The sequence below is a fragment of the Apus apus genome, chromosome 24 (assembly GCF_020740795.1).
Source record: "Apus apus isolate bApuApu2 chromosome 24, bApuApu2.pri.cur, whole genome shotgun sequence".
Classification (NCBI taxonomy): Eukaryota; Metazoa; Chordata; class Aves; order Apodiformes; family Apodidae; genus Apus; species Apus apus.
The window spans coordinates 3,240,558-3,268,534 of record NC_067305.1 but is presented as its reverse complement, the minus strand read 5'-3'; the positions used below and the strand labels follow the sequence as shown (position 1 = coordinate 3,268,534).

General features: G+C 54.6%; 1 protein-coding gene across 2 annotated transcripts; it reads left to right on the top strand.

Moving 5' to 3' along the window:
- Positions 1–96: 96 nt before the first annotated feature.
- SH3GL1 (SH3 domain containing GRB2 like 1, endophilin A2) lies at positions 97–27,971 on the top strand. Of its 2 annotated transcripts, XM_051639784.1 has the most exons (10): positions 97–187; positions 17,668–17,736; positions 17,838–17,910; positions 18,901–19,044; positions 21,235–21,368; positions 22,612–22,770; positions 23,201–23,304; positions 24,452–24,576; positions 25,015–25,068; positions 26,850–27,971. In XM_051639784.1, exons 1-10 carry the CDS (start codon positions 143–145, stop codon positions 27,044–27,046), a joined length of 1,104 nt encoding a protein of 367 aa, XP_051495744.1. In that variant the 5' UTR covers positions 97–142; the 3' UTR covers positions 27,047–27,971. The 2 variants fall into 2 exon arrangements, with proteins under 2 accessions (XP_051495744.1, XP_051495745.1); XM_051639785.1 differs by lacking the exon at positions 25,015–25,068.
- The last annotated feature ends 6 nt before the right edge of the window (positions 27,972–27,977 follow it).

The window sequence follows — 27,977 nt, the reverse complement described above, 5'->3', positions numbered from 1 at the left end:
CGCGCCTCCTCCCCGCCGCCAGGGGGCGCTGTTCCGGCCGCTCTCGGTGGCTGCGGCGCTCCGGCCGCTCTCGGTGGCGCGCGGCGGGCGGGCCGGGCTCCGCGTCTCCCGCCGCCTCAGGCTCGCTCGGCGCGGCCGCACCATGTCGGTGGCGGGGCTCAAGAAGCAGTTCTACAAAGCCAGCCAGGTGAGTCCCGCCACCCACCCACCCCCCCACCGGGGGGTGACCGGCCTGTCCTGCTTGTCCCAGCCCCCCCCCCCGTGACCCCCGCAGCCGTTGCCGCCGGCGGGGCCCGCCGGTGCTCGCCCTGCCGTTATCCCCGCTCCGTGTCCGCCGAGCATCCCCCCAGTCCCCCTTCCCCTGCCCGCTGCCCCAGCTCGCCGCTCTCCCGGTCTCGGCCCTGCTTGCCAGCCCCCCGGTTCTCCACGTCCCGTCCCCCCCCCCGCCTCCGGTTCACCCCCCGGTTTCCTCGCCCGGTGCTTCGGGGCCGTCCCGGGGCTCGGTGTCCCATCCCTTAGGCCGCGGCGGGGCAGGGCAGGCCCTGTGTGGGTTGTGAGCAAGGCAGAGACCCCCTGAGCCCCCCCCTTGGGTGCCCCCCGGAATCTTTGGGGGAGCCTGGGGGGGTCCCGGGGATGCAACCCGGGGGTCCTGGGGCCGGTCCCGTTACCCCCCCCCCCGGGTCAGCCCTTTATCCTCCAGCCCAGTCACGTCCCAACCAGGGCTGGTCCCAGTTCCCCCTCAGGGCTGGTCCCAGTCCCCCCTCAGGGCCGAGACTCCTGGAGGGACCCACAACACCCGTTATTGGCCGGATTATCCCCAAATTTAGGTGCCAGCTGTGCCCGAGCTCCCTGTGGGGTGTCACTTAGGGGGGTGTCCTCCCCAGCATCCCCAAAAATAGCCCCGGGGGGGGGTGTCAGATCCAAGCCCCTCGAGCCCCAACCCCGTGGTGGGGAAAGCACTTTGACAACCCCTGAAGTTTTTAAGCAAAGTGGGGTTTTTAGAAGGAAAAACCCCTGGAAAAGCAGCTGTGCAGCTGCAACCCGACCTCGGGTGGCTCCTGCTTCCCGGAGACATCCCCTGCCAGCAGGATTTGGGGGTTGGTTCCAGGAGCTCCAGCCCCCCACGGGAAACACTGTTGGAAAAAAACTTGTCAGATGTGTGGGGTTTTGGGGTGTTTTCTTTCAGTAGTCGACCAAAAACTGGATCCTGTAATTGGTTGCTCTGATGTTAACATGTTGAGTTGGTGTTGTCCTAAAGCCAAGGTCTTGCTGGGGGGCTCCTGGCAGCTTGGGGGGCTCCTGGCAGCTCAGGGGGCTGCATCTCCCCCCCCTCCCCAAACCCTAAAATGTGGGAATCTGCTCCTGAGGGGGTTTGGAATTACTTTGTCTTCCCCCCTCACCCTGAGGGGCGACTGTTCCCAATCCCCCTGCTCGAGCAGACTTCTCCTTCCTGCTGCTCTGCTCAACTGAAGTCGTGATCATTTCAGGTATTTTTAGAACAAATCAGGAATTTGCAAATCTCTTCCACTTCCCCCCCCCCCCGGTCGCTGCTTTTCTTGCCCCTGTTTTTTAATTCATGCTGAATTTCCCACCAGTCTGTGGTTCCCAACACAAACTTTCAACCTCACTCAGCTCAACCCAAGCTCTTTTCCCTCCCTCTCTTGCTTCCTTTCCTGACCCTGGTGACCAAAAAAGCATTTTGCTCAAGCAGCAAAAGCAAAAAAGGACAGATTCCTCAAGCTCTTTCCCCACCCCCTTTCCTGCAAATCCAGGCAGGGTCAGTGGGTTTGTTTTTTGAGGGTTTGGTTTTTTTTGACTGATTTCCACAGGGAAAAGGTGGTGCTGAAAACTTGGCATGGGAAGATTTTGGTGGTGGGGATGTGTTGTGGTGAGATCGTGGGGCAATTAGAGGTGAAAACTCATCAGTGAGTCATGAATGTGTCTAAAAACATTTTTAAAAACACCAGATGAAGCCTTTTTGGGGGGGAATTTATTGTGGAGTGAAAACATCTATGGTCTTTGGTGGTGTCTTGGGGGTTTTTTAATGTCTCTTTTTTTGCTGAAAAGGAACCATTTTGGCTGCTTGTGGCTAAATGAAACCCAGCACAGCTGTCTGGGGAGAAGGAACTTGCCCATCTCACAGACTTGGTGGCCCGTTTGCCTCTCGTGCCTGTGTGCATGGAGCTCCCTGGAGCTCTTGGGCTGTTTGTGGTGAATTCAAGCAGGAGATAAGTTGGATTTGCAGTTGGATCGTGCGTGTTTGGAACCGTGTCGTGAGTTATTTGGTGGCTCTTGTTGCTGTGGGGTTTTGGGAGCTGATTTAATCCCAAAAAGCTGGATTTGGTGGGAGTTTTTCCAAAGAAACTTGTGTTGTGGGGATGGAAGGGATGCAGTCCTTTTTCTGAGGTGCTGCCACCCCCTTTCCAGTCCCCCAGTGATGGGATTAGGGGTATTTAAGCTTCAGAGATGCTTTAACTGAGAGTGACTGGTTCCAGTTGGGCTATTTTTCTGTCATCCCTCCCTTCCCTTTCCACCCTCCTTCCCTTTCCCTCCACTGGTCCCACTCCTCAGTCTCCCCTTGGCTGAAGAGGATTAGTTCTTTTTTTTTGGCTCCCTCAAAGCCTCTCAGATGCTGCCAAAACCAAACATGTGGAAGATCTTTTCCTAAAAATGTTATGTTTCGTTCCACGTCTGTTGTTAGTTGAAGGAAGGACTGAGCCAGGACTGTGGTCTGGAAGGACCTCGGAGCTGCTGGAGCGACGGGTTTGGGATCCCCCCTGCATGATGAGGGGGCCAGTCCAGCCTCCTTGGTAGCCAAACAGAGCAGGGTTTGGCTTGTGGGCTTCTGCTGTCTGATTCCTGCTAGCCAGAGTCTTCCTTGGGTGCCCACCCTAACCCTCACACTCCAGAATTCCCTCCTCATGTCTCACCTCAATCTCCCTCTGCCAGTTTTCATCCCTCCCCCCTTGTCCTCTCCCTCCCTGCCCTTGTCCCAAGTCCCTCCCCAGCTTTCCTGGAGCCCCTTCAGGCCCTGGAAGCTGCTCTAAGGTCTCCCTGGAGCCTTCTCTTCTCCAGGCTGAACACCCCAACTCTCCCAGCCTGTCTCCAGAGCACCTGGTCCCCAGGGAAAGGCTGGGACAGGGCATGGGGGTGACATGGCCATAATAATCTGAAAAGATGCAAAAAATGAAAAAAATCAATTTAAAAGGTTAGGCTGGCAAAGGCTGCAGATGGTGAGTTCTGTGTGTGTATCCAGAACAGGTTCTGCTGGTTCACAGCAAAATGTTCCTTCAGAACAGAGCAAAGTGGAGGAGGGGGGAAAGCTGTAGGAAACATCCTGGTAAAAGGAAGGAGAAACAACAGGAGCAGCTTCTGAGCTCCAGTGTCTTGGGGTGGGATGTCCCTGCATGAAGATGAGACCACCCTCTTCCAGGTACCATCCAGCCTTGATCCAGGGAATTTCTAGGAACCCTGTGCTGTAGCAATGGCTAGGTTGGGTTTTTATATGAACGAGTTTCAGTCCTCAAAGCCTGCAGAACCTCCCAGTAGCCACTGAGCAGGGCTGGCTGCCTGAGCAGGGTGCCCCATGGTGGTGTTTTGGGGTGAATGTGGTGTTTTGGGTGAGACATTGGCCCAGCTTGCCCAGGTATCCTGCCCCAGGCTCTGCTGTCTTCTCCAACAGGATTAACGTGCTCCCAAAGCTTGTGTGCTCCCAGCCTGAACCCTGCCTGGCCTGCCTGGGCTTTGAAGAGGGAGAAAGTTATAGAGGGTTATTCAGCCTGGAGAAGAGAAGGCTCCAGGGAGACCTTAGAGCACCTTCCAGTGCCTGAAGGGGCTCCAGGAAAGCTGGGGAGGTACTTTGAACAAGAGCAGGGAGTGAGAGGACAAGGGGCAATAGATTAAAACTGGATTGAGGTGAGACATGAGGAGGAAGTTGTTGAGTGTGAGGGTGGTGAGAGCCTGGCCCAGGTTGCCCAGGGAAGCTGTGGCTGCCCCATCCCTGGCAGTGTTGAAGGGCAGGTTGGATGGGGCTTGGAGCAACCTGGGCTGGTGGGAGGTGTCCCTGCCCATGCAGGTGGTTGGATCTAGATGATCTTTCAGGTCCCTTCCCACCTGAACCATTCCCTGATTCCATGATAAACTGGTTTGTCACTACTTGCCTGCAGAGCCTCAGCCCTGCCTGGCACGGGCAGGTTTATCAGCTGCTGCTTTGAAGGGACCAACCCAAGGGTGGAGGCAGCTCTGGTGTGATACGGGCTTGGCAAACGTGTCCCCTCCCTTGAGGACACTGGGACTGTCCTTCCTGGGGTGGCTCTGACCCAAGGAGAGCTGAGAGGGTGTCCCTGCCCATGCAGGTGTTTGGGACTGGATGGTCTTTAAGGTCCCTTCACACCCAAACTGTTGTGGGATTCTATGTTCCACGAAGCTTAGGAGGGTGGATCTCCTCTTCTTTGGGCAAACCTCTGGGTGAAGGGGACCAGGCTTCAGCAGGTGTCACTTCTAGCCTAGGTGGTGACAATGACAGGGTAGTGCTGGCCCATCTAGCTACAATGACAACCTGCAGGAGCTTTTCCCATGAGCTCCCTCTCCTTTCCTTGCCTGGTTTGTCGTGGATGAGGTGCCTGGCACAGTGACGTTGGGTGGCTGGTTAATCATTGTGGGAGCTGAGCTGAGCAGTCCCCATCATGGAGCAGTTCTTGGCTTTTCTGAGCATTCTTCAGCCTGTCTGGAGAGGTGGGCAGGGAATGACTCTTGTCCTTGCAGCACTTACTTGAACTTGGCTTTTGAGTTCCCTTTAAAGATTCCTTTCCCAGCCAATTGGGCTCTGATAGGAACAAGGACTCAGATTCTTGGAAGGCAAAGCCAGCAAACAGAGGTTGGGAAACTCCAGCTTTCCATACCCAGCTCTCTTTGCTGCCTTCCTGGTTTCTAATGGCAAACAGGGAAAGTTTTATCCCACGTTTGCAGCTGGGGGAATCTGGGATGCAGGAAGGGGACGTGACTCAGGGCTTGGGGAGGGGGGGGGGGAATGATTGTGAAGCATTAGGAGTGTTGGTTCCTCCTCCCCATCCCGCCCTGCCTGGTGATCCCTGCCTCGGGGCTGACTGCCTGAAATGATTTATCTGAAATGATCTATTTATCTCAATTTATCTGACCATTCTTCCAGGTTATGGGTGAGCTGTGGAAATGGGACAGTGCCAGGGGGGATGGTTTCTGGATGTGGTGGAAGGAAATCCTTCCTCCCCCTTTTTCTCCTTGCTGACACTTCCCTCCTGGGAAAGAGCAAAACAGGGATGAGATCAGCCAGGCTGGCTTGTTAAAAGCTGATTCATTTATTTAGCACAATTTTATTTTGTTGTTGTTCCTTCTCTTCCCCCTATCCCAACATATGCCAGTGCCTTTTGCCAGGGCTCCCAGCCCCATCCAGAGCCCAGGTGGGAAAACCAGAGGGATGCAGCGGGTGCTGGGAGCAGGGCAGCTCCTCCCACCCTACCTAGAAATATCCATGGAAAAAACATCCCAACTGTGGCCTCGATTCTCCTCGGGGAGGGAGTTTGTGTGGGGTGGGAAGGGTCATTACAAGCCCTGAGCTCTGTGGTGTTGCAGTCCCTCCTGGAGAAGGTTCCCGCTTGGCTCTGCTCCCAGGCAGGGTGCCTGGCTCCTGAAAAGATCAGAAATAAAATAAATCCCTAATCCAGAAGCTCTTGGCTCTGTTGTGCCAGCTGGATTCATCCACGTGGGAGCTCCGTGGGGCAGCTGGGCACGGGTGCTGCTCTGTAGGGTCTGGGGGCTGCGTCCTGCCTGCTCCTCTCTGGCTTTTCTGTTGCCTGAGTGGAGCCTCAGGGGCAGGAGCTGCAGCTGCTGGCGATGGGGGGGACATTCCCAGCATTGGGGGGGACATTCCCTGAATGTCTGCCCCCCCCTCAGCCATGTCTCCTGCCCTCACTGTGGCTGCATCCCCCCATTCTGTGGCCCTGTCCCCTTATGCTGTGGCAGTGTCCCCCCAAGCCATGGCCATGTCACTCCCATGCTGTCACTATGTCCCCTTATGCTGTGGCAGTGTCCCCCCAAGCCATGGCCATGTCACCCCCATGCCCTGTCCCAGCCTTTCCCTGGGGACCAGGCGATTCCCCCCCCAGAGCTAGAGCCGGGTGGGAAGGGTCTGGGCTGGGGTAGCCCCATAGCATCCCTGGGCTTCTCTTCTCTCAGCACCTGCATGACCTGGCTTGGTGCAAGATTCAGCCCCTCTTGGCCTCTCCTGGTGACTATAAAAATGATGATTACTGGGTTTTTTTAAAGGTTTCCTCTTCCCCTTGCCTCCCCCATCCCCCCCATCCCTTTTGCCAGCAATCCCGTGGCTTTCAGGAACAGGTTCCCGTTGACAGGAAAGGGCTGTGTCTGCCTGGGCTGGTGGGACAAACAAGCTGCTCTGGGATGTCCCCATCACCCTGGGGCTGTCCCAAGAGGGGAGGGGGGGACATGATCCCCCTGAAGTCCTGGACCTGTCCTGCTTCAGACTCCATCAAGGGGGGAGTCCAGGCTGCTCATGCTCCCAAGAAAGCCTTGTAGCCCGTGGCATGTGTAATTAGCTTTATTGCTGATACCTTATTAATAGAGCTGGTCTTTTTGTCTCTTCAAGCCACTGGGAATTTTAGAATCTTCCTATCTCATATTAACTGGCTATTAATAAAGTTCATGATAGTGTCACTAATTAGATTGCTTTTCTGCTCACAAAAAGGAAAAAAAAAACACCCACAACCCACGTCTCCATAATGAAATTCTGTCTTTCAGATGGAAGATCAAATTTGCATAATTAAAGCTTTCAAGGGCTTTTTCTAATTGAGAAAATGCTTCCTAATTCATCCCAAAGCTTGAAAACCAGGCTGGATCCTCTTCTTGGCCCAGGCTTTGTTCACTAATGATAATTTATTGACCACTTTCTTGACCAAATCTCTTCAGGATTCTCTGTATTTAACCTTAAATTTTGCCACCTTCATGATGAAAAAGGCAGGGAAATGGTGAATAATTAACTACGCATGGAGCAAATCCACTGTGTAAGAAGGTGCTGCTCTTGCCCAGAAGAGTTTGTGGATTTGGTTTTTTTTGTCCCCTCCCTGATCATCTTCTCTCAGCTCCGAGGTGGAGCATTTAGAAAACATCTTGTTTCTTGCTGGCGGCGCGTGTCCGTGCACGTGGTTTTGGGTGGACTGAGGGGGGCACAAATCTGGAGTGCCAGATGTTGGTGTAGCTGTTCCCATCATCAAGCTCCTCCTCGTTGTGCTGGGAGAATTTTAAAGACCTAGGGAGTCTGTGCTTTGGTGCTTGAGAGGGATAACATCAGCTAAATGTCTACCCAGGTTCCTGGTGCACCTACTGCGGGCAGGGAGGAGGTGGTGATGTGTCCCCAGTGTGATCTGCAGAGAAAAAACAAACTGCAAAGTGCTGGGAGGGATTTTTTTTTTTTCACATTTAAAGCTTTCTGAAGTGAGAATCAGGAAGCAAATGAGGGGTTCAGCAGCACCTTGCATGGGCTGGAGGTGTGACAGGGCCTGGGTGTGGGGAAGGCCCCAGGGAGAGCTCTTGGAGAAGCAGGAGTTCGAGTCTGTCCAACGTGCACTGCTGGATTGCTGCTGGTGGTCTTGTGGGTGTCTGGAGTGCTGGGTCCAGTTCTGGAGCCCCCAACACAAGAAGGACTTGGAGCTCCTGGAGAGAGTCCAGAGGAGGCCACGGAGATGATCCCAGGGCTGGAGCAGCTCTGCTCTGGAGCCAGGCTGGGAGAGTTGGGGTGTTGAGCCTGGAGAAGAGAAGGCTCCAGGGAGACCTTAGAGCAGCTTCCAGTGCCTGAAGGGGCTCCAGGAAAGCTGGGGAGGGACTTGGGACAAGGGCAGGGAGGGAGAGGACAAGAGGGGATGGATGAAAACTGGCAGAGGGAGATTGAGGTGAGACATGAGGAGGGAATTCTGGAGTGTGAGGGTGGTGAGAGCCTGGCCCAGGTTGCCCAGGGAAGCTGTGGCTGCCCCATCCCTGGCAGTGTTGAAGGGCAGGTTGGATGGGGCTTGGAGCAACCTGGGCTGGTGGGAGGTGTCCCTGCCCATGCAGGGGGTTGGATCTAGATGATCTTGAAGGTCCAAACCAGTATGGGATTCTGTGTTCCCTCCTTCCCTCTCTCCTTTTCCTTGGGATGCTGTGCTCTGCTCCGATAGCCACCAAGCTTTTCCTAGTATTGAAATTAACAAGGAAAAGGAGTGTTTATAACATGCACAGTGATTTCTCTCCCCCTTTGATGTTTGTGTACACTGAGGTATCACTGGGTCGGTGCTGGAGTTTTCCCTTGGCTGACACTGTTGCTGCTGAACACGTTCTGCACAGAGCTCCTGCTGCCCCTTCTGAGCCAGGACACTGGGTTTTCTCTTCCCTTTGTTGGAGCTGAGCTCCTGCCTGAGCTCAGCATTGCTTGTTTGATCTCCCTTCTGGCTGTACACCTGCCTGGGAACTCACCTTGACTCCCCTGAACTCATTAGCACTGTCTGCCACCCAAAACTGTGACTAAACTCTTTAGGTAGTTCCTCTACTTGTCCCATCATCCTGGTTTGCTCCCATCATGCTGCAAATCCAGAGGTTCTTCTGGCTCCTCCCCCGTTCCTTGATAGTCTCCAGGCTTTGTTGCTGTTTTTTTTTTTAAATCTGGGTGATGCCAGTTCATGTCGTGCACCTCAGGGAGGCATTTCTTCATCCATCTCGGTTTGCAGAGGAGCAGAAATCCCATCTGCTGCTTTTCCACAAGCTCTCCTGCAGCTGCAGTGTTTTCCTCAGGGATGTCCATGTGTCATAAACCCTCCTGTCCCTTTTTTTCCCTTTTTTGTGATGTCTCTAGGAGCAGTGTGCAGGCAGATCATAGACTCATGGAATGGTTGGGTGTGAAGGGACCTTCAAGATCATCTAGATCCGACCCCTCTGCGTGGGCAGGGACACCTCCCACCAGCCCAGGCTGCTCCAAGCCCCATCCAACCTGCCCTTCAACACTGCCAGGGATGGGGCAGCCACAGCTTCCCTGGGCAACCTGGGCCAGGCTCTCACCACCCTCACACTCCAGAATTCCCTCCTCATGTCTCACCTCAATCTCCCTCTTCCAGTTTCCATCCATCCTCCCTTGTCCTCTCCCTCCCTGCCCTTGTCCCAAATCCCTCCCCAGCTTTCCTGGAGCCCCTTCAGGCACTGGAAGGCCCAGATGTTTGAGCTTCTCCACACTCTGGCTGAAGGACAGGCCTGCTGGATGCTCTGCTCCAGCTCATCCTGGAAGCTTTGCACAAGAGCTTTTGTACTTGAAATTAGCAGGAGGCACTTGCAGTGCTTTCTACTCATTATATCCCATCTAATGAGCAGTTCCAGGCCTGGGAGACTTGTCTCTGTTCCCCTGGGCCTGCAGAGGTCGGGTGGAGCTGCTGAGGAATGATGGCTCAGCAGCTTCACCCCCGTCAGGCCATGATTCACTGAAGGCTCTTCCCTGATAGGACGTGGGGAGGTCAGGCAGGAAATCAGGATGCAAGGCAAATATTCCACATTTCCCCTGGCTTTAGAGGACTTCCTCTGGGATTGCTGGAGGGGCTGGAAGCGGGTGAGGAGGAAGGCAGTGAGGGGAGAGCTGCTGCTTTCTCCCTGACGTGGTTTTGGTTTTCCCTGTTAGCTTGACCCAATTATACTTTGTTTTTTTTCCAGCCCAACAGAAAAGATGTCTCACTTGGTGCAGAGCAAACGAGAAGGGACTAAGAATAGCAGCAAACATTTGTGATGCAAATGACTGTCACTGACTGTGGGGAGGTGTGTCCCCTTCCCTGCAGCAGGAATATTTCAGGTGTCTTCCCCATGGTGAGAGCTGCATTTTGCAAGCTTTGCTCCCCCCACCCACAGGGTGGGTTTGGTTTGGAGGCAGAATTGGTACCCTTTCAGTGCCACCTCCAGGAGGGCAGGAGGCTCTGGATTTCCCTTGGAGGCCACAAAGCCTCATAACCAGGGATCACAACCAGGGTTTTAAATACCATCATGAGACAAGGAAAAGCAGGGGCTGCATTGCAGTGGGTGTCTGTGCCCTTTTGTGGCCCCAGCTCTGCCAGGTGACCTGCTGGCTGCTGCTGAAGGGACTTTTTGGTGTTATTTTTTTTAATTCCTGCTGTCCTCATTCCTCCGAGCACATCTGCAGGAGGGAGATGAGTCATTCCACAGCACTTTGAGGAGGGGATTTGACAGGTGTCTCTCTAGAAGCTGCTTCACAATGCAGCAGCCTTTTCTTTGTAGTTCTTCTAGGAGAAGATGACAAGGTGAGGTCACTTGGGAGGCTTTTCTGCCTTGTCGGGAGGGAAGGAGCTCTTCATAGCTCTGGGCTGACCTTCCTGCTCCAAATCAAGGCTATTCCTGCAGTGTTGGGTGGAGAGTGGCTAAATCCCCATCTCAGATGGTGAGGGGGTGGAAAGCTGGGTTTGTTTCTAGACATGTTTTCCTGGTGCACGTGTCTGGAGGAGGCAGAGAACCTCGGCGTGCGCCGTGGCCGGGGCTCGCGTGGTGAGACTGGGAAGGGACTGGGCCTCCTGGTGACAGATGGGAAGAGGAAAAGCAAAGGCAAGGAAGTTCAAGGGAAGGTTGAGGGCTGGCAAGTGGAGTAAAAATGCTCCTGTCAGCTCTTTAGCAGCCAGACCAGACAACTCTGGTGACCCAACCAGAGCACTCGGATGCCCCAAGACTGGCTGGTTCATAGGGCTGATGTCTTGCTTAGAGGATCAAGAGCTTCAGCTGCTGTTCCTCATCCACTGGTTTGCCCTGAAGCTGTGCAGGCATGTGAGAAATGGTGGGATGGGGTCTGCTGAGTCACACCCACCTTCTGTTTTTCACTCTGCCTCTAACCTGCTCCTGACTGCAGGCAAATGGCTCCTCCTGCTCTTTCCTCTCCTAGCACTTGTATTCTCTCTTGGAATGAGGTGAGAGGGTCCAGTGGATGCACAGCCCAAGGACCACGAAGCTGCTGGGTGCCTCAGTCCCCCAGCTCTTTGGAGCATGAGGATTTGCTGGGGATTGTGCCTTCCTCTTTGTTATGGAGCTGGTGGTAATTGTTCCTCCTTGGATCTGTTTTCTTCTTAAAGTAGGTCAGAAGTTGCTCAGGTTGGCATGTGCTTTGCTGTGGGCGTGCCCATCTCTCCTTCAGCTGAGGTGTCTGCTGCCTCTCAGCACCCTCCTTCCTCAGGAGAGGGTACCTTCCATTTTTCATTTCAAAAAGAAAAGCTTAAAAGCCTCTAAGGAGGCAGCACATGGACCTGCAGCTCCAACCTGAACAGGCAGAGCTGTGGGCTGGCTGGAGAGAAGAGGGCAGTGTCAAAGCTCCTGGTTGGGTTTGGGTCAGCTCCATGGCAGCTTCCTGGTCCTCTTCCCAGTTCCCAGCCCCTCGTGCTCAGTGCCTTGGTGGCCAGGAGCTGGAGCTGTACCCAGGATGGTGAACCCTCACCACCATGTCCCCGGGCTCTGCATCCCACAGGGTGTCTGCTATCAGACCAGCACCTTCCAGTCTCACTTCATTTCCCAGGATTGCACCAGGAAGGTGACAATTAACCTCTAATGAGACACTTTGTGCTGGTGGGGACAGGCATCACGTCAGGGCTCAGACATCACCCAGACACCTCCCAGGCCAGGAGGCTCTACAGTGGCTGAGGGATGTGGGGTGCTCAGGCAGGACCCCTGGGTGTTTCCAGGCACTGCTGAGCTCCTCCTGGCCATGCTGCTGGAATCACAGCATGTTCTGAGAGGGCTTTTTTGGGGCCCTGCCAAGTGCCCAGCCCCACCAACTGCAACCCAGACACTGACCCTGTTTACTGTCCGTCCATTTTAGAGCTTCAACATACATTAAATGCCAGGGAGTCGGGGCCTGCTGAGCCAGAGCAGTGGCCAAGGCTCTAACAAGGTTTTAGGCAGCTTCCCACTCATCTGTGTCAAGTTCTAGAGCTCCCAACACAAGAAGGACACGGAGCTCCTGGGGAGAGTCCAGAGGAGGCCAAGGAGATGATCCAGGGCTGGAGCAGCTCTGCTCTGGAGCCAGGCTGGGAGAGTTGGGGTGTTGAGTCTGGAGAAGAGAAGGCTCCAGGGAGACCTTAGAGCAGCTTCCAGTGCCTGCAGGGGCTCCAGGAAAGCTGGGGAGGGACCTGGGACAAGGGCAGGGAGGGAGAGGACAAGGGGGGATGGATGAAAACTGGCAGAGGGAGATTGAGGTGAGACATGAGGAGGGAATTCTGGAGTGTGAGGGTGGGGAGAGCCTGGCCCAGGTTGCCCAGGGAAGCTGTGGCTGCCCCATCCCTGGCAGTGTTGAAGGGCAGGTTGGATGGGGCTTGGAGCAGCCTGGGCTGGTGGAAGGTGTCCCTGCCCATGCAGGGGATGGGACTGGATGATCTTTAAGTTCCCTTCCAACCCAAACCAGTCTGAGTCTATGATCTGTTCTACCAGACATGGCTGGAACTGCGCACCAGTGATCCCAGTTAGCCTGCTTTGCTTTGATTGCTTTGACATGTCCCTAGCAGGCTCTCTTCTTGTCCTCAAGCCCTTTTGTCAATGTAAAACAAAGATATTTACAGCACCTTTAAAAATTATGGGCTGTTTTTTTCCACTGGACTCGCTCTTCCCTGATGAAGGCAGCCAGGGTAGAGCTGCTTGTATGTTTGCTCATCTGTAGGGTGTTTTTTTTTTATTAGTTCATGAAGGGAACTTTCTGTTGAGAGTTGGGGAGGAAGAGGAAGGCTTTGATACTTCAGCATCAGGAGGGAGAAGGTTTTCATTCTGCTGTGGGCAAGTGGTTTGGATGCAAGGGTGGGGTGTGTTTGATGTGTTATAAACAGGGCTGAGTGTTGGCTGTGGAAAAAGCCAGTTTAAAAACAACAGGTTTTGTGTTTCTCTTGGTGTGTTTTGACTGTTTGAGGCTGTGGGAGTCAGAGATCATGTCCCATCTGAAAGTGTCTGAAGGCTAAAGAGCAGGATGTCAAAATCAGGTGTGTCAAGTCCCATGGGAAAGGTGTTTATTAGCAGAAAATGACACTGATTTGTGCCCTGGGTTGGGCAGGGGAAAGAACCTGCAGCGTGGCAAGTGCTGCAGACCTGCTCTCCTCTGTGTTTCCAGGTGTCCAGCACTCCTTGGTGGGGGAGGTTTGGCTGATGGCATCTTCCCTCTCACTTTATCCTGAGTTGTGCTGATGATGCTGTACAAAAATCTCCTTTCTTCTTTTTTTTCTTCTCTGCATCTCTCACACTCTGCCAACAGCAGCTCCTGGGAGCCACACAACAAGGCAGAACAGCCCATCCCATTGCTCTGAGCTGGGGCTGCCCTGAGGAACAGCCTCATCTGCTGCTCACACAACCTCTCCCCATCTTGATGTGCTCCTGGAGGCAGATCCTGGCTGGGCACACCTCCTGCACAGCCCTCTGCTCCTGGCAGGAATGCTAATCACAGTCTCACAGATCGGTTTAGGTTGGAAGGGACCTTCAAGATCATCCAGTCCCAACCCCCCTGCATGGGCAGGGACACCTCCCACCAGCCCAGGCTGCTCCAAGCCCCATCCAACCTGCCCTTCAACACTGCCAGGGATGGGGCAGCCACAGCTTCCCTGGGCAACCTGGGCCAGGCTCTCACCACCCTCACACTCCAGAATTCCCTCCTCATGTCTCACCTCAATCTCCCTCTGCCAGTTTTCATCCATCCCCCCTTGTCCTCTCCCTCCCTGCCCTTGTCCCAAGTCCCTCCCCAGCTTTTCTGGAGCCCCTTCAGGCACTGGAAGGTGCTCTCAGGTCTCCCTGGAGCCTTCTCTTCTCCAGGCTGAACACCCTAACTTCAATGGGGGTGACACTGCAGCCAGCAATGAGGGAAACTCAGCTTTGGGGTGGGAGCAGGTTGGGTCCTTCTCCAGATCTCTGGGACCTGTGTGGGCTCCAGTGGTGGTGTAGACAGACCTGGCTGATCCACCTGCTTCACGTGCAGTTTGCCAGCCTGACCTTGCAAGGGGTGGTTGCTCAGGTTTCTTTATTTGCCCTGGGTTGTCCTGGAGCTGATGGGGCTGAAGGAATTGTGGGTTTTGACGAGAGCCCTTGTGGGTTTTGTGTCTAAATTCACAGCCCTCCCTCATCCCCCAGAGACATTTCTCTCTCTCCCAGCTGTGAGAGAGAAGCCCTCTTCATCCTGCCCTCCTTCCCCCTCTCTCCACATACCAACCCTGCCTCTCCCTGCCGACGACCTCCTGCCCCAGCACGGCCTTCAAACAACAGCTCTTTCATTTCCAAAGAGTTTCCACCACGTGCAGCCCCTCCGGTGGGTTGGGAACAGTGAGGGGAAATGGGGATGGCTCCAGTTCCCTGCAAAAGGGGAGGGATGGGAACCCTCGTGGGTCAGTGCTCTTTAATTTGAGGCTGTAGAAACCACAAAGCAGTCTGGGAACTGCTCTGGGGTGGACAGAAGTGCCTGTCTCCCATCCCTCTGGATTAGCTCTCCTGTCTCCCATCCCTCTGGATTAGCTCTCCTGTCTCCCATCCCTCTGGATTAGCTCTCCTGTCTCCCATCCCTCTGGATTAGCTCTCCTGTCTCCCATCCCTCTGGATTAGCTCTCCTGTCTCCCATCCCTCTGGATTAGCTCTCCTGTCTCCCATCCCTCTGGATTAGCTCTCCTGTCTCCCATCCCTCTGGATTAGCTCTCCTGTCTCCCATCCCTCTGGATTAGCTCTCCTGTCTCCCATCCCTCTGGATTAGCTCTCCTGTCTCCCATCCCTCTGGATTAGCTCTCCTGTCTCCCATCCCTCTGGATTAGCTCTCCTGTCTCCCATCCCTCTGGATTAGCTCTCCTGTCTCCCATCCCTCTGGGTTAGCTCTCCTGTCTCCCATCCCTCTGGATTAGCTCTCCTGTCTCCCATCCCTCTGGATTAGCTCTCCTGCAGGATGAAGCAGGCTGGATGCCATGCTCCTGGTGATGGTCACTGAGCCCTAACCCTGCTCAGGAGCCTGGCACCAGCCTCGAATTAAACACACCTCCCTGCTCTGATCTCAGGCTGGAGTTATCTGGGGCATATTGCAACTGCCAGTATCCCTTTCATTAAAGATGATGAGGAGCAAGGGATGGGTTCCTGGCTCCTCTGTTGGACCTCGTGTGCCCTGTCTGCTGCAACCTGGCCTGGGTGGGATGCCAGCTCAGCAGCTGTCCTGCTTGGAACCAGTTTCTGATCTCACTGGGCCATGACACTCAATTCCATCTCCCTGTGTTAATATTTGCTCTAGGAAACACTTGGCTTTGGCTGCTGTGGTGGTGCAGCCCAGGGTTTCTGCTCCCTTCTGGGAGCTGGGGCAGGGTTTGCTTCAGGTTTAACCTTTTAGTGTGTGTGTCCTGTCCTGGCAGGGCTGAGAGGCTGAAGAAACCAGAGAGCTCAGCCTGCTTCTCAGCTTTCACACCAACCAGCTGATGTGCTTCAGCATGAACCTAGGAGAGTATCTGGGCCACTGAATTTGGTTGAGGATTTAGAATCATCAAATCCCAGACTGGTTTGGGTGTGAAGGACCACCAACCACACAGGGAAGGGTTTCTTCAAAATGTCTAATGTTCATCTCCCCTCTTCCAGTTTAAAACCATCCCCCCTTGTCCTCTCCCTCCCTGCCCTTGTCCCAAGCCCCTCCCCAGCTTTCCTGGAGCCCCTTCAGGCACTGGAAGGTGCTCTAAGGTCTCCCTGGAGCCTTCTCTTCTCCAGGCTGAACACCCCAACTCTCCCAGCCTGTCTTCAGAGCAGAGCTGCTCCAGCCCTTGGATCATCTCCATGGCCTCCTCTGGACTCTCTCCAGAAGCTCCGTGTCCTTATGCTGGGGGCAAAGAACTCAAGCTGGGATCACTTGCCTGTCTGCAGGGACCTGTGGGGTGATTATACCCATTCAAACCTTTTTTGTATGTGGGTCTGGGTTGCCCTGACCTGTTCTCCCTGTGAACCTGTGAAGACCTTATCTGAGGGTTAAGAAGGACAGTTAAATCCCCAGGAGAGCATCAACCCTTTCCTTCCCCCCAGTGTGTGTATGTGAAGGGGGTGAGCTCCAGGAATCCCTCTTTGGCATCTCGGGTCCTCTGTTGAGCTGTTCTTCCTCCCAAAGAGGAAAACCAAAGGCTTCCCTGGATGCAACCAAGCTCTTCCCTGCTTTGCCAGCCTTGTTGAGCCCTCCTTTTGGCCCTGTGGTGATGAGCCTGCCCAGCTCCATGCCCAGTGGTCCATTTCAAGAGCTCTCTGTGCTCCCCATCCTCTGCTCCACAATCCCAGCAACTGCCTTGGCAGTTCCAGCTGTTCCCCTACCAAGATACAAGAAGCTGGTCAGCTGTGGCTGGGCTTTGAGCAGTGATAATTGCTCCTCCACACCACAGCTCCTGAGGATCTTTGACTATGAGCATTATTTGTTTCTCCTTCCTCTTTTGGGGTCTGAACCAGGAGATTTTGCTGAAACACTGAAGATCTTGTTCGTTGTAATGTCCTGCTTGGGAACTGGATTCCTCCCCTCCCCACTTTCCTCCAAAAAGTAAGGAACCAGTTTGAATCCCCCTGGGAGCAGGAGGCTTCCAGAGGAAGAAAGACTTGATAACATCAAATATTTGATGTTGAAGTAAACAAGTCTGTATTGTTCCTCCAGAGCTGGAGTTTTGACTCCAAACAGGAGAAATCCTGGCAGTGTCCCACAGCAGGGATCAAGTGCTTGGGAGTCAGCTCCTGTTTCCTTGACCACTTTTGATGTCCCTGGATGTGATTTTCTGCCCATTCAGATCAGTCTGGGGCAAGATAAGAATGAATTTTGACTGATCCTCACGTCCTGCATCCTGGTCCTGCCACTCCACACCAGCATGGAGCTGGGAAGATGTTCCTCTCCATTTGGGCTGCAGGGAAAGACACTTTGGGGTGGATTTATTGAGTCATGTATTACTCCTTCAGCTCGGCTGGTTGGATGATGAGGTTTAGGGAGCAAGGGGCTTTTCTTAGACCAAGTGATCTTTAGGAGAAGGCTGATAAGCCCTTCACACCAACAGCCCAAGCCTTTTAAGCATCTCACCTTCTCACTACTTTTTGAACAGACCTCAGAGACGCTTTGAGAAATGGATTTGGAAACTTTACTGCAGGTCTCTGTGCTCCACTGACAAAGAATCCAACCCCACCTGCTCCAGATCCCAAACTTCTCCAGCCTCTCCCTCAAGGAGGAATGATGGTTTAGGGTTTTCAGAGGGCCTTGCTCACCCTAGCCCCTGTCCTTGTGCTGGGAGCAGAGTGGGTTCATTCCCTGTTTATTTGCGTTTTGCCGTGTCTGGAACTGAAGTCTTGGCTCAAAATGGAGTCAAGAGACAATTCTGCTGCTTGTTTTTGCCAGCAGGTGTTGGAGTTGGGCCCTGTGGTGGGACTGAGGGATCTGTGTTGGGTGAGGAATATCCTGACTGAGCCAGAGGGTTGGAGACACTTGGATTTGTGGTGAGACGGTGTCTTTGTGAGGTGCTTTGGGCTGTTCTGCCACCTCCAGCCCCTTGCTGGTGCTGTCAGGACCACCCCTCATCCGTTTCTGCCCCAGGGCCTCACTACATGAGGACTAAGGAGCTTTAAGCACTCAGCTGCCCTGCCTGATTCCTCCTCCTTCTTTCTCTGCAGCTGGTCAGTGAGAAGGTCGGGGGAGCTGAAGGGACCAAACTCGACGATGACTTCAAGGAAATGGAAAAGGTGAGCAGAGAACAAGAGAAACCACTAAAATAGCCCAGCTGACTCCTCTGTGACCTTGGCAAAGCCTTGAGCTGAACTTGATCATCTTGTCTTTCCTACAGAAAGTGGACCTGACCAGCAAGGCAGTTACAGAAGTATTGACCAGAACAATAGAGTACCTCCAGCCCAACCCAGGTGAGTCCCTGGACCTCTCCTGTCCCCTTCCCTCTGTCCCCCAGGAAAAGAGACAGAGGGGTCAGAGAGACATCAGAGAAAATTTGTTTAGCCCTAAGATACTGGTCACCAGCCCACGTTTGAGATCTGGTGACACAGGTGAAGATCCTGATCCCTCTCTTTGTGTTCCTGGGCTGTCAGATGCTGCTGGTGCTGTTGAGCAGTGAAAGAACAGACACGTCTTTAGCCTTGGATCTAGAGAGGTGCTGAAGGAGACCTGGTTTTCATAGAATCACAGACCTACAAAATAGTTTGGGTGTAAAGGGACCTTCAAGATCATCCAGTCCCGACCCCCTGCATGGGTAGTGACACCTCCCACCAGCCCAGGTTGCTCCAAGCCCCATCCAACCTGCCCTTCAACACTGCCAGGGATGGGGCAGCCACAGCTTCCCTGGGCAACCTGGGCCAGGCTCTCACCACCCTCACACTCCAGAATTCCCTCCTCATGTCTCACCTCAATCTCCCCTCCTCCAGTTTTCATCCCTCCCCCCTTGTCCTCTCCCTCCCTGCCCTTGTCCCAAGTCCCTCCCCAGCTTTCCTGGAGCCCCTTCAGGCACTGGAAGGTGCTCCAGGGTTGTATTTTCTTGGAGTGTCCATAAAAAGCAGCGTCAGGGCTGGGAAGGGGAGACTGGCTCTGCAGGCTGCTCCTCTGGAGCCTGCTGTGCTGTGTGCTTCCAGCCAGCTCCTTCAGAGAGCACTCCAGGGACTATGGGAGGGCTGGTGAAGCTCCTTTGGCCTTCACTACCAAGCTGTGGGGAACTATTTTTGCTCGGTGCCTTGGAAAAGAACCGGCTCTTTTCGCCGCGAATGGTATTTCTGGTTGAGGAGGACAATAGGGCTTCTTGGCTTTGGGTGTAGCTTGAAGGGGAAAAAAATAAATGTTGGCAGTGACCAGCAGCTGCTGGCAAGTCCAAATAACTGCAAGCACGACTGTGGCTGTTTCTGTGCCAGCTTCCAGGGCCAAGCTCACCATGCTCAACACCATGTCCAAGATCCGCGGGCAGGTGAAGAACCCCGGGTACCCGCAGTCGGAGGGGCTGCTGGGGGAGTGCATGATCCGCTATGGCAAGGAGCTGGGAGATGATTCCAACTTTGGTGAGTGTCCCATCAGGCCACCTCTCCCCAGACCTCCCCCCCACCCCCCATCTCATCTCATGCAGGTGAGCTGGTGAAGCCTGCTGCCAGGTTTCCAAGCTGTTACTCCACATTCTGGAAGGGCTTCCTGACTCGTTGCATCACCTTGACGGTGCTGGGGGCTGTGAAATGAGGTTCAAAGGATTCCAGGGAAGGGGTGAGCAGATCCCAAGTGGCCTGGCCCCTAATCCATCGTGCCAAACCACCTCTTCACCCTTTCTCGTTAAACCCTGAGATGAATTTGCAGGGAGGAAAAAAATGCTTCCCTGCTTCTAAAACAACCAACGCTGAGGTGGAAACGAGATGCCGAGTTTTCCGGCGCCGTTCCCAGCTCAGAGCTCTGCTCTCAGGGAGCTGGAGCCAAGAACTGCTTTTGCGTGACAGTTCCTCATAACCACGTGTGACTTGCAGGGCGGGGGGAGTGTGGGGAGGATGAAGCTTCTCTGTGACATCAATTTTAATCCACTAAAACATCAGCCTGTGCACGTGACAGACCTGGAAGAGGGCACAGCTGTCGGGTGGCTGCCAGGGCAGGGAGGAGCCTTCATGCCTTGGGAAAATCACAGGATCCCAGAGTGGCGGGGTTGGAAGGGACCTCTGGAGATCATCCAGCCCCCCCTGCTAGAGCAGGATCCCCTAGAGCAGATCCCACAGGAACACATCCAGGTGGGGTTGGAATGTCTCCAGGGATGGAGACTCCACAGCCTCCCTGGGCAGCCTGTCCCAGGGCTCTGTCACCCTCAGAGCCAAGAAGTATTTTTCTTACGTTTAGCTTGACCCTCCTGTGCTGCAGTTTGTGCCCATTGCCCCTTGTCCTGTCCCTGGGCACCCCTGAGCAGAGTCTGGCCCCATCCTCCTGCCACCCCCTGGAGATATTCACCAGCACTGACCAGATCCCCCCTCAGCCTCCTTTTCTCTCAGCTGAGCAGCCCCAGCTCTCCCAGCCTTTCCTCCCAGGCAGATGCTCCAGCCCCCTCAGCATCTCAGTGCCCTGTGCTGGACTCTCTCCAGTAGTTCCTTGTCCTTCCTGACCTGGGCAGCCCAGAACTGGACACAGGGCTCCAGGTGAGGCCACTGGGAGCAGTTAAGGAGTCTGGAGAGAGTCTTAGGCCAACTCAGGGCCCTGCATCTCTCTTGACTTGCAGGAACTGGAGTGGTTACAAAGAGCAAGGGGGAAGGAAGTTTTTAGGAGAACACACCAACCTTGATTTCCTTTAATAGCCTCTGTTTAAAGGAGCACTTAACTTGATAAATGTCAGTGTTAGTGCTGCATCCCTCCCTAGGGCAGGTTATCTAGAGTTATCACAATTGAAATAACTCTTTTTGGATATTTCTTTTCCCAGCTGGAGAGTAGAGTGGGGTTTCCACTTTTCCTTCTCCACTGGTGTATTCCTTGTTCTGTCCTGGTTGCTTTCCTCATGCTGCACAGGGATAATTTAGCCTAGAGATGTTTTCTACTAGAATAAAAAGCCAGGACTAAAAATCATTTGCAGCTCCTCTGTCATTGTGGCAGGAGCTTTGGAAAAGCATGAAACAAAACAGGTTTCAAGAAGCAACTTTGGTTCAGAGAGGAACAGAAGGGATAAGATCAGCCCAGTGGAGATTAATTTCTGGAATGAATAAAAAGGCTGCAGGTTTGCTGCCAGCACCTGGGGAAACTTGAAAAGTTGGTCAGAGTGTTCAGGGCTTAAAATTATCTGAATCAAAGGATGGCCAGGCTGGATCAGACCCAACATAACCTCAGCCTTGGGCTTCTCCTGCCAGCAGTGGCCAGAGAAAAGCTCCGCGTGGCCAATTCGCAGCTCTTAAAAATGCCAATTTTAACAAATATTTGGACTTTTCCTTCCTCTGGGGAGTCGGTAGAGATTGTTCCTGGTTTTTTTCAGAGGGTAAAAAAAGAAAATGCAGCAGGTTAGTGAAGTGTCCTGTGTGGAGGTGGTGCCAGCAGGAGCTGCCTGCTCCCACCGGGCACCGCTTGCTCTGTGCCAGGCTGGGAGATTGGCTCCAGATAGAAAATGGGAATGTTGGATGGGATATGGAGCTTGGGTGTGTTGGCAGGGTGGTTCTGTGTGCAGCCAGCAGGACCTGCAGCTCTGGGTGACTGGCTGAGCACTTCTCCTCTCTTCCTTCCCTCCCTTCTCTCACCCCAAGGCGACGCGCTGCTCGACGCTGGAGAGTCCATGAAGCGGTTGGCAGAGGTGAAGGACTCACTGGATATTGAAGTCAAACAGAATTTTATTGATCCTCTCCAGAACCTGTGTGACAAAGACCTGAAAGAGATACAGGTAAACACCTCGATGCTTCTCCCTCCTCCTCATTTCTTTCATTTCTGGCCTCTCTTGGTGCATGGAAGCCCTTGCTCTGTAGTGGGGGGAGCCAAGGACTCCTGTGGGTGTCACAGTTTCCTTCCCTTCATGTGCCTTCTCTCCCCAGATCCACTGCTATTTCCTCCCTGCTCAGCACCACTGCTGCTGCTCCTCAGCAGCTCATCAGAATCACTGAATCCCTGACTGGTTTGGGTGGGAAGGGACCTTCAAGACCATCTAGATCCACCCCCCTGCATGGGCAGGGACACCTCCCACCAGCCCAGGTTGCTCCAAGCCCCATCCAACCTGCCCTTCAACACTGCCAGGGATGGGGCAGCCACAGCTTCCCTGGGCAACTTGTTCCAGGCTCACACCACCCTCAGAGGGAAGAATTTCCCCCTCATGTCACCTCAGTCTCCTTCTTCCAGTTTTCATCCATCCCCCCTTGTCCTCTCCCTCCCTGCCCTTGTCCCATGTGCTGCCAGGGAGACAAGTCCATACCAAGCAGGGCCAGGGTTTGTAACAGGATCCATCCCAACCTGGGATCCACAGGGCAGCTCTCTGGAGTGAATTTTCTCTTCCAGTGGTGTCCCAGATACAATAACAGCCAACTACTGTTTCAGCACTTACCTCTACTCCAGGTCTGCCATGGAGCTCCTTTAAACAGCCCAACCCTAAGGAATCAGGGGCTGCAGAGCCTGAATCCCAGTCCCTGACCTCCAGAGATCCCATTGTTCCTGGGGAGCTGGGGGCCAGTTCTTCACCTTCACCAGAGGCCTCCATGAGGAGCAGACCTGGGCTGCTCCTTCCACTGTTTTCCTCCAACTTTTGGCTGGAAGGGAGGGGTGAAATCACACCCACAGGCCAATTTGTGGAAGGTTGTTTTTAGGAAGAATCCCCGTGGCCACAGCAGGGATCCTTGGTATGGCCATGTCCATGATCCTTGGCATGGGCAGGGCAGTGATCCCTGGCACTTGGGGGGTGCCCTCCTCCCTGTCACCCCCCAGCAGCCCAGCCTTGCTGTTCTCCATCACCTTCCAGGGCCTCTCCAGAGGGTGGACAAAGGTGGGAGCCACAGAAACATGTGCTCCTGGATCAGGTTGCTGAGACTAATGAACTCAACCTGTAACTGGAGCTGCCTTCCCAGCAGGAGAGTTTGGCTGCCCCTGGTCTCTGGCTTTTCCTCCTTTTCTTTTGCTGTTGATAACCATCCTCTTCCCAGCACCATCTCAAGAAGCTGGAAGGCAGACGTTTGGACTTTGACTACAAGAAGAAACGACAGGGCAAAATCCCAGAGGAGGAACTTCGACAGGCCTTGGAGAAGTTTGAAGAGTCCAAGGAAGTAGCAGAGACCAGTATGCACAACCTCCTAGAAACTGATGTGAGTTTTCCCTTCCCCAGGCCGGGAGCTGCTGGGTGGTTGGTGTGGTCCTGGGTACACAAGGGTGGGATCTTCAGAAGGATGCAGAAGTTAAGACACTCGTTTCCACTCTTGTTTTTGCCAAGTGGGGTTTTGGTCTCTGAAACCTCAGACCTGAGGACCCAGCACATGGCTTGATGGGTCTGTCATCCTTTCTGTAGCCCCTCTTCCTCATCCAGCTCCTGGCCAGAGGATGGGAGGGAGCTTGTACCAACACAGGAGCCCAGAGCATGGTGGGAGGTGTCCTCTGTCCTCCTGAGTCTCATGTCTGAAATCCCAAACCTTCTCGTCATCTCCCTGGGGAAGCTGCCCTTGGTCCACGTCCCCAGGACACTCCTCAGGTACAACGAGGGGTTCTCCTGCTCAAGCTCCCTTGGTGTGACCCCCACAGATCGAGCAGGTGAGCCAGCTCTCAGCCTTGGTGGACGCCCAGCTGGACTATCACAGGCAGGCTGTGCAGATCCTGGACGAGCTCGCGGAGAAGCTCAAGCGGAGGTGAGTCCTGGGGGGCTGTGGGGTCTCTGCTTCCACAGCCATGAACCCTCCCTCTGGTACTCGTCTCTAAATACCCAGCCATCTGCAGAATCACAGAGTGGTGGGGTTGGAAGGGACCTCTGGAGATCATCCAGTCCAAACCCTTTGCCAGAGCAGGATCGCCTAGAGCAGATCCCGCGGGAACACATTTTTCTTCCTAAATTTCTTCCTGCTGCTCTGTCTCACCTGAGCAAGCATCTCCCCAAACCCTGGCCAAGGATGGAGGTGTCTTCCTTGCATCTGGGGCTCCCCTGCAGAGCTGTGGACATGGCACAGGGTGGCTTGGACAGAGCCAAGGCAGCATCTCCCCTTCTCGGGTCAATTTGGTGGTGCTGCCCTGCTGCTCTTCCTTCCTGGAAGCAACTGCTGAGTCGATCCTGTGCCTGGTTGGAATTTAGAAGAGCTGGGAGGATCCTGCCAGCTGTGAGCTTCTGAGCTGCAGCACGAGTGTCCTCTGCTGGCCTGAATGGCCTGAGACACCACACCAGCAAAGCCTGGGACATGTGGCCTTCTCTAAGGGCCAGGCCCCAAACCCTGGGCCAGATCCATCTTCAAAATGCCCCAGCACCGAGGGGAGCAGCTCCCCTATGAAGACAGGCTGGGAGAGTTGGGGTGTTCAGCCTGGAGAAGAGAAGGCTCCAGGGAGACCTTGGAGCAGCTTCCAGTGCCTGAAGGGGCTCCAGGAAAGCTGGGGAGGGACCTGGGACAAGGGCAGGGAGGGAGAGGACAAGGGGGGATGGATGAAAACTGGCAGAGGGAGATTGAGGTGAGACATGAGGAGGGAATTCTGGAGTGTGAGGGTGGGGAGAGCCTGGCCCAGGTTGCCCAGGGAAGCTGTGGCTGCCCCATCCCTGGCAGTGTTGAAGGGCAGGTTGGATGGGGCTTGGAGCAACCTGGGCTGGTGGGAGGTGTCCCTGCCCATGCAGGGGGTGGGACTGGATGATCTTGAAGGTCCCTTCCAACCCAAACCAGTCTGGGGTTCTATGATTCTTGTCTACAAACCAATCTGCTCCCCTGTGTAGCCACAAAGAAGAATAAATACCACGTTGATCTCCTCCCACTCCTGTTTCATACTTCAATTTATCCACCTTTCTCTCCCCTCCTGCAGGATGAGGGAGGCCTCCTCACGCCCCAAGCGGGAATACAAGCCCAAACCCAGGGAGACATATGACTTTGCAGACACTGACCAATCTAATGGGGGCTTCTCCTGCACTCCCACCCCAAAAAGCTCAGGTAAAGTTGTCCTCTCTGTGTGTGTGTGTCCACGCAGGTGCCTCTGGAGCAGCCTCCTGGGGATGGAAGGGAACCAAAACGGTGGTTGTGGTGTGCTAGGTGTGCCTGGTGGCTCTGAAAAATGTCCCAAATGCTTCTAGACTGGGATTGTTTTCTCTTGGGGTCCAACAACCTTGGTTATCTTGGCTTTGGGGATGTCCCAGTGGGATCTCCAGCCACTCATGCCCACTCTGGAGACAGGACGAGTGAAGCATCTCTGGTTCCCTCCCCTTTTTCCATCCCGCTGCATTTATCCCCCCCCTCTTTGGTCCCCACAAAGGGGGTTCTAACAGCATGTTGGCCACCTCCTTTCTCCTCCCAGCTCCTCCCGTTGGGTCCTGCCTTTCCCTCTCCCCAATTCCCATGGTTTTAAGCACGTTTCTTTTTGTTTGGAAGCAGCTTCCTCCTCTTTCCGATCCGACAAGCCGTCCCGATCCTCCGTCAGGAGTATCCGTGAGTGTCCTCCCTTGGCACTGCATGATGTGTGTCCCATCTCTTCTTCCTCATCCCACCTCACTCCTCCTTCCCTCATGCTGCTGCTTTGGAGCCACTAAAACACCTCCGTGCTGAGCTTGGCCAACAGGACAACCCAGTTCAAAAAACCCTCCAGCTAAGCCCAAATTTGGGGATTTATCACCTCCCAAGTTGAGGTTTTCGTTCAGCCACACCATGGGTGTGGGACCTGTGGTCCCAGCTGGGCAGAGGAGCCTCAAATGGGTCTGCAGGTCAGAGTTCCTGGAGATGGGATCCAGAGGGGAGCCAGCCCAGCCTCTGGACCCCCAAGGGACCCCCATCAGGGTCCCTTGGGGGTCCAGAGGCTGGGCTGGCTCCATGGCTCAGAGTCATCATGGTGGGTGAAGCTGGTGGTGATGCAGCAAGGGAGCAAGAGGACTTGAGGAGCCTGGTGCAGGGGCAGTGCTGGGGGTGGTGGGACCAGCCTGGTGTTTTGGGAAGTTCCCTCAAGACCACAAACCTGCTTTGCTGCCTCTTTTGGTGTTTTCCAAGTTCTCTGCTGGGTTCTTTTCTTGCTGGGGAAGTTGAGCAGACCAGAGGTGCTGGTTGATATTCCTGCCCTGGTTGGAAGAGCATGGGGGGTTAAGGGGGGACCCTGCAGACCTGGGTGGGCTTGATTCACTCAGTCCTTTTCCAGTTGCATCCCTACAGCTCACAGGTGAGTGCCTCCCCATCCCAAAATCTGGGAGCAGGGAGCAGCTTTCCCTGCCACAAAAACACCTCATCTGAAGTCCAAAAAATTGTGGAGCTGAAGATGTGGGAGAAAGGCTTGGCTTTTCTCCCCATTTTGGGAGGCCAGCCTCACATGCATCACCAAGCTGCTCATGGATTTAAAGCTCTCTGGCCAGGGATGCAGTCACAGTCCTCTCCCTCCCATCACCCTCAGAATTGGGGTGACCTCTCTAAAGGGACCCTCAGGGTCCTCCTCCATCAGATGCCAATGTCTAACCCCATCCTCCATGAGCTGCACAGCAGGTTCTCTTGTCTCTGGAAGAATAATGTGGCTTTTCCCCACCTGGTTTCCAGTGTGGTGGTCACATTTAGGTTGCAGTTTAGTTTGGAGCAGGGAAGTCCAGGCAGGGACAAGCAGTACAGAGGTGCTGGAGGTGGGAGTCTGCTTTGGGAGAAGATGATGAAAGAGCAAGAGGAACCAATGAACTAAAAGCCAGTGAGGAATTTAAATCAGAATCATGGAATGGTTTGGGTTGGAAGGGAATTTAAGATCATCTGCTTCCAACCCCCCTGCATGGGCAGGGACACCTCCCACCAGCCCAGGTTGCTCCAAGCCCCATCCAACCTGCCCTTCAACACTGCCAGGGATGGGGCAGCCACAGCTTCCCTGGGCAACCTGTTCCAGGGTCTCACCACCCTCACAGCACAGAATTTCCTCCTCATGTCTCACCTCAATCTCTCCTCTCCCAGTTTAAATCCATCCCCCCTTGTCCTCTCCCTCCATGCCCTTAGAGAAAGTCCTCATCAAAAGGAGTTAATGCTTCACCATGATGGAGACAACGAAGGTCCAGCTGCTCCTGGACAGGGTGTTCCAACCCCTGGTACAAGCCCCAGCTCTGGCTGAGCCCCCAAGTCCTGCGTGGGGCCTGAATCCAACACCCACCAGCAGCAGGACATCCCAGTGTGGGCAGAGCTGGGGGCTGGGGGCAGGGGCTGTGTTGGGGGGGGTCCCACTCACCTCCTCTCCCCCCCACACCTCTTCCCCACAGCCCCCCTGGACCAGCCCTGCTGCAAAGCTCTCTACGACTTCGAACCCGAGAACGACGGCGAGTTGGGCTTCAAGGAAGGAGACATCATCACCCTGACCAACCAGATCGACGAAAACTGGTACGAGGGCATGATCAACGGCCAATCGGGCTTCTTCCCCCTCAACTACGTGGAAGTGCTGGTTCCGCTACCTCAGTGAAACGCCATCGCCCCCTCGTGTCCCCCCCGCGCCGGGCAGAGCCTTCCATTCCACCTCCAGCCCCCATCCAGGTCTCTCCTGACAGCGGGGCCGTGTCCTCTCTCTGTGTCACCTCGGGGCCAGATTGCCACCAGGGAACAAGCCAGAAGGGTCGAACGGCCCCTCCCCCTTACACACACCCCTCCCTGCCTCCTGTGAATTTGGTTATTTGATTGTTCTGGGGGTTTTTTTGGTGGGGTTTTTTGTTTTCGTTTTGTCCTTCTGGTGCTTGATCTTCGGTACTTTGCCCACCCCCCTCGGTCCTCCCCGGCCTCTTCCCTCTTCCAGTTTTTATGTCTTTCCTTTGGGTCAAGCATCTGGATGAGCCAGGTGGGAAAGCCAGGATGTATCCCTCACCTAGGGAGGGCAAAGCAGCCCCCAAGCCCACCGAGGAGCCAGCCCTTTGCGCCCCCACCCCATCCAACACTACCCTTCTCCCCACGGATGCCCAACACCAAAGCAGGACCTGCTCCCGGGGGGCTCAGGGGAGGGATCTGGTGGCACAGCAACACTACAGCACCCACCAAACACTAAGCCAGCCCCACGGGGCTGGGGGACCATCCTGCAGGGTCACAGCAGGGCTGTCCCCTGCCTGCTGGCAGCCCCTCTCTCCCCTTCCCACAGAGTTCCACTCCAAAGTCCTGGGGCTGCTCCCTCCTGCCCTTGATTTTCAGTGTTTTCAGCCAGGTTCCTTTTGAACTTCTGGTTGTCCCTACTCCACAGTGTCCTTCAGAGGTGGGGGGGGGGATAATTTGGGGTGGTGGGGGATGTGGAATGGGACCACAGCCTGGGGATCTGCTCACCGTGGGGCAGAGTGGGGCTCCTCTCCCCAGGGAAACCATCAGCACCTGATGCCACCAGAAAGGGGTTCAGCTGATCCTCACGTGCCTTC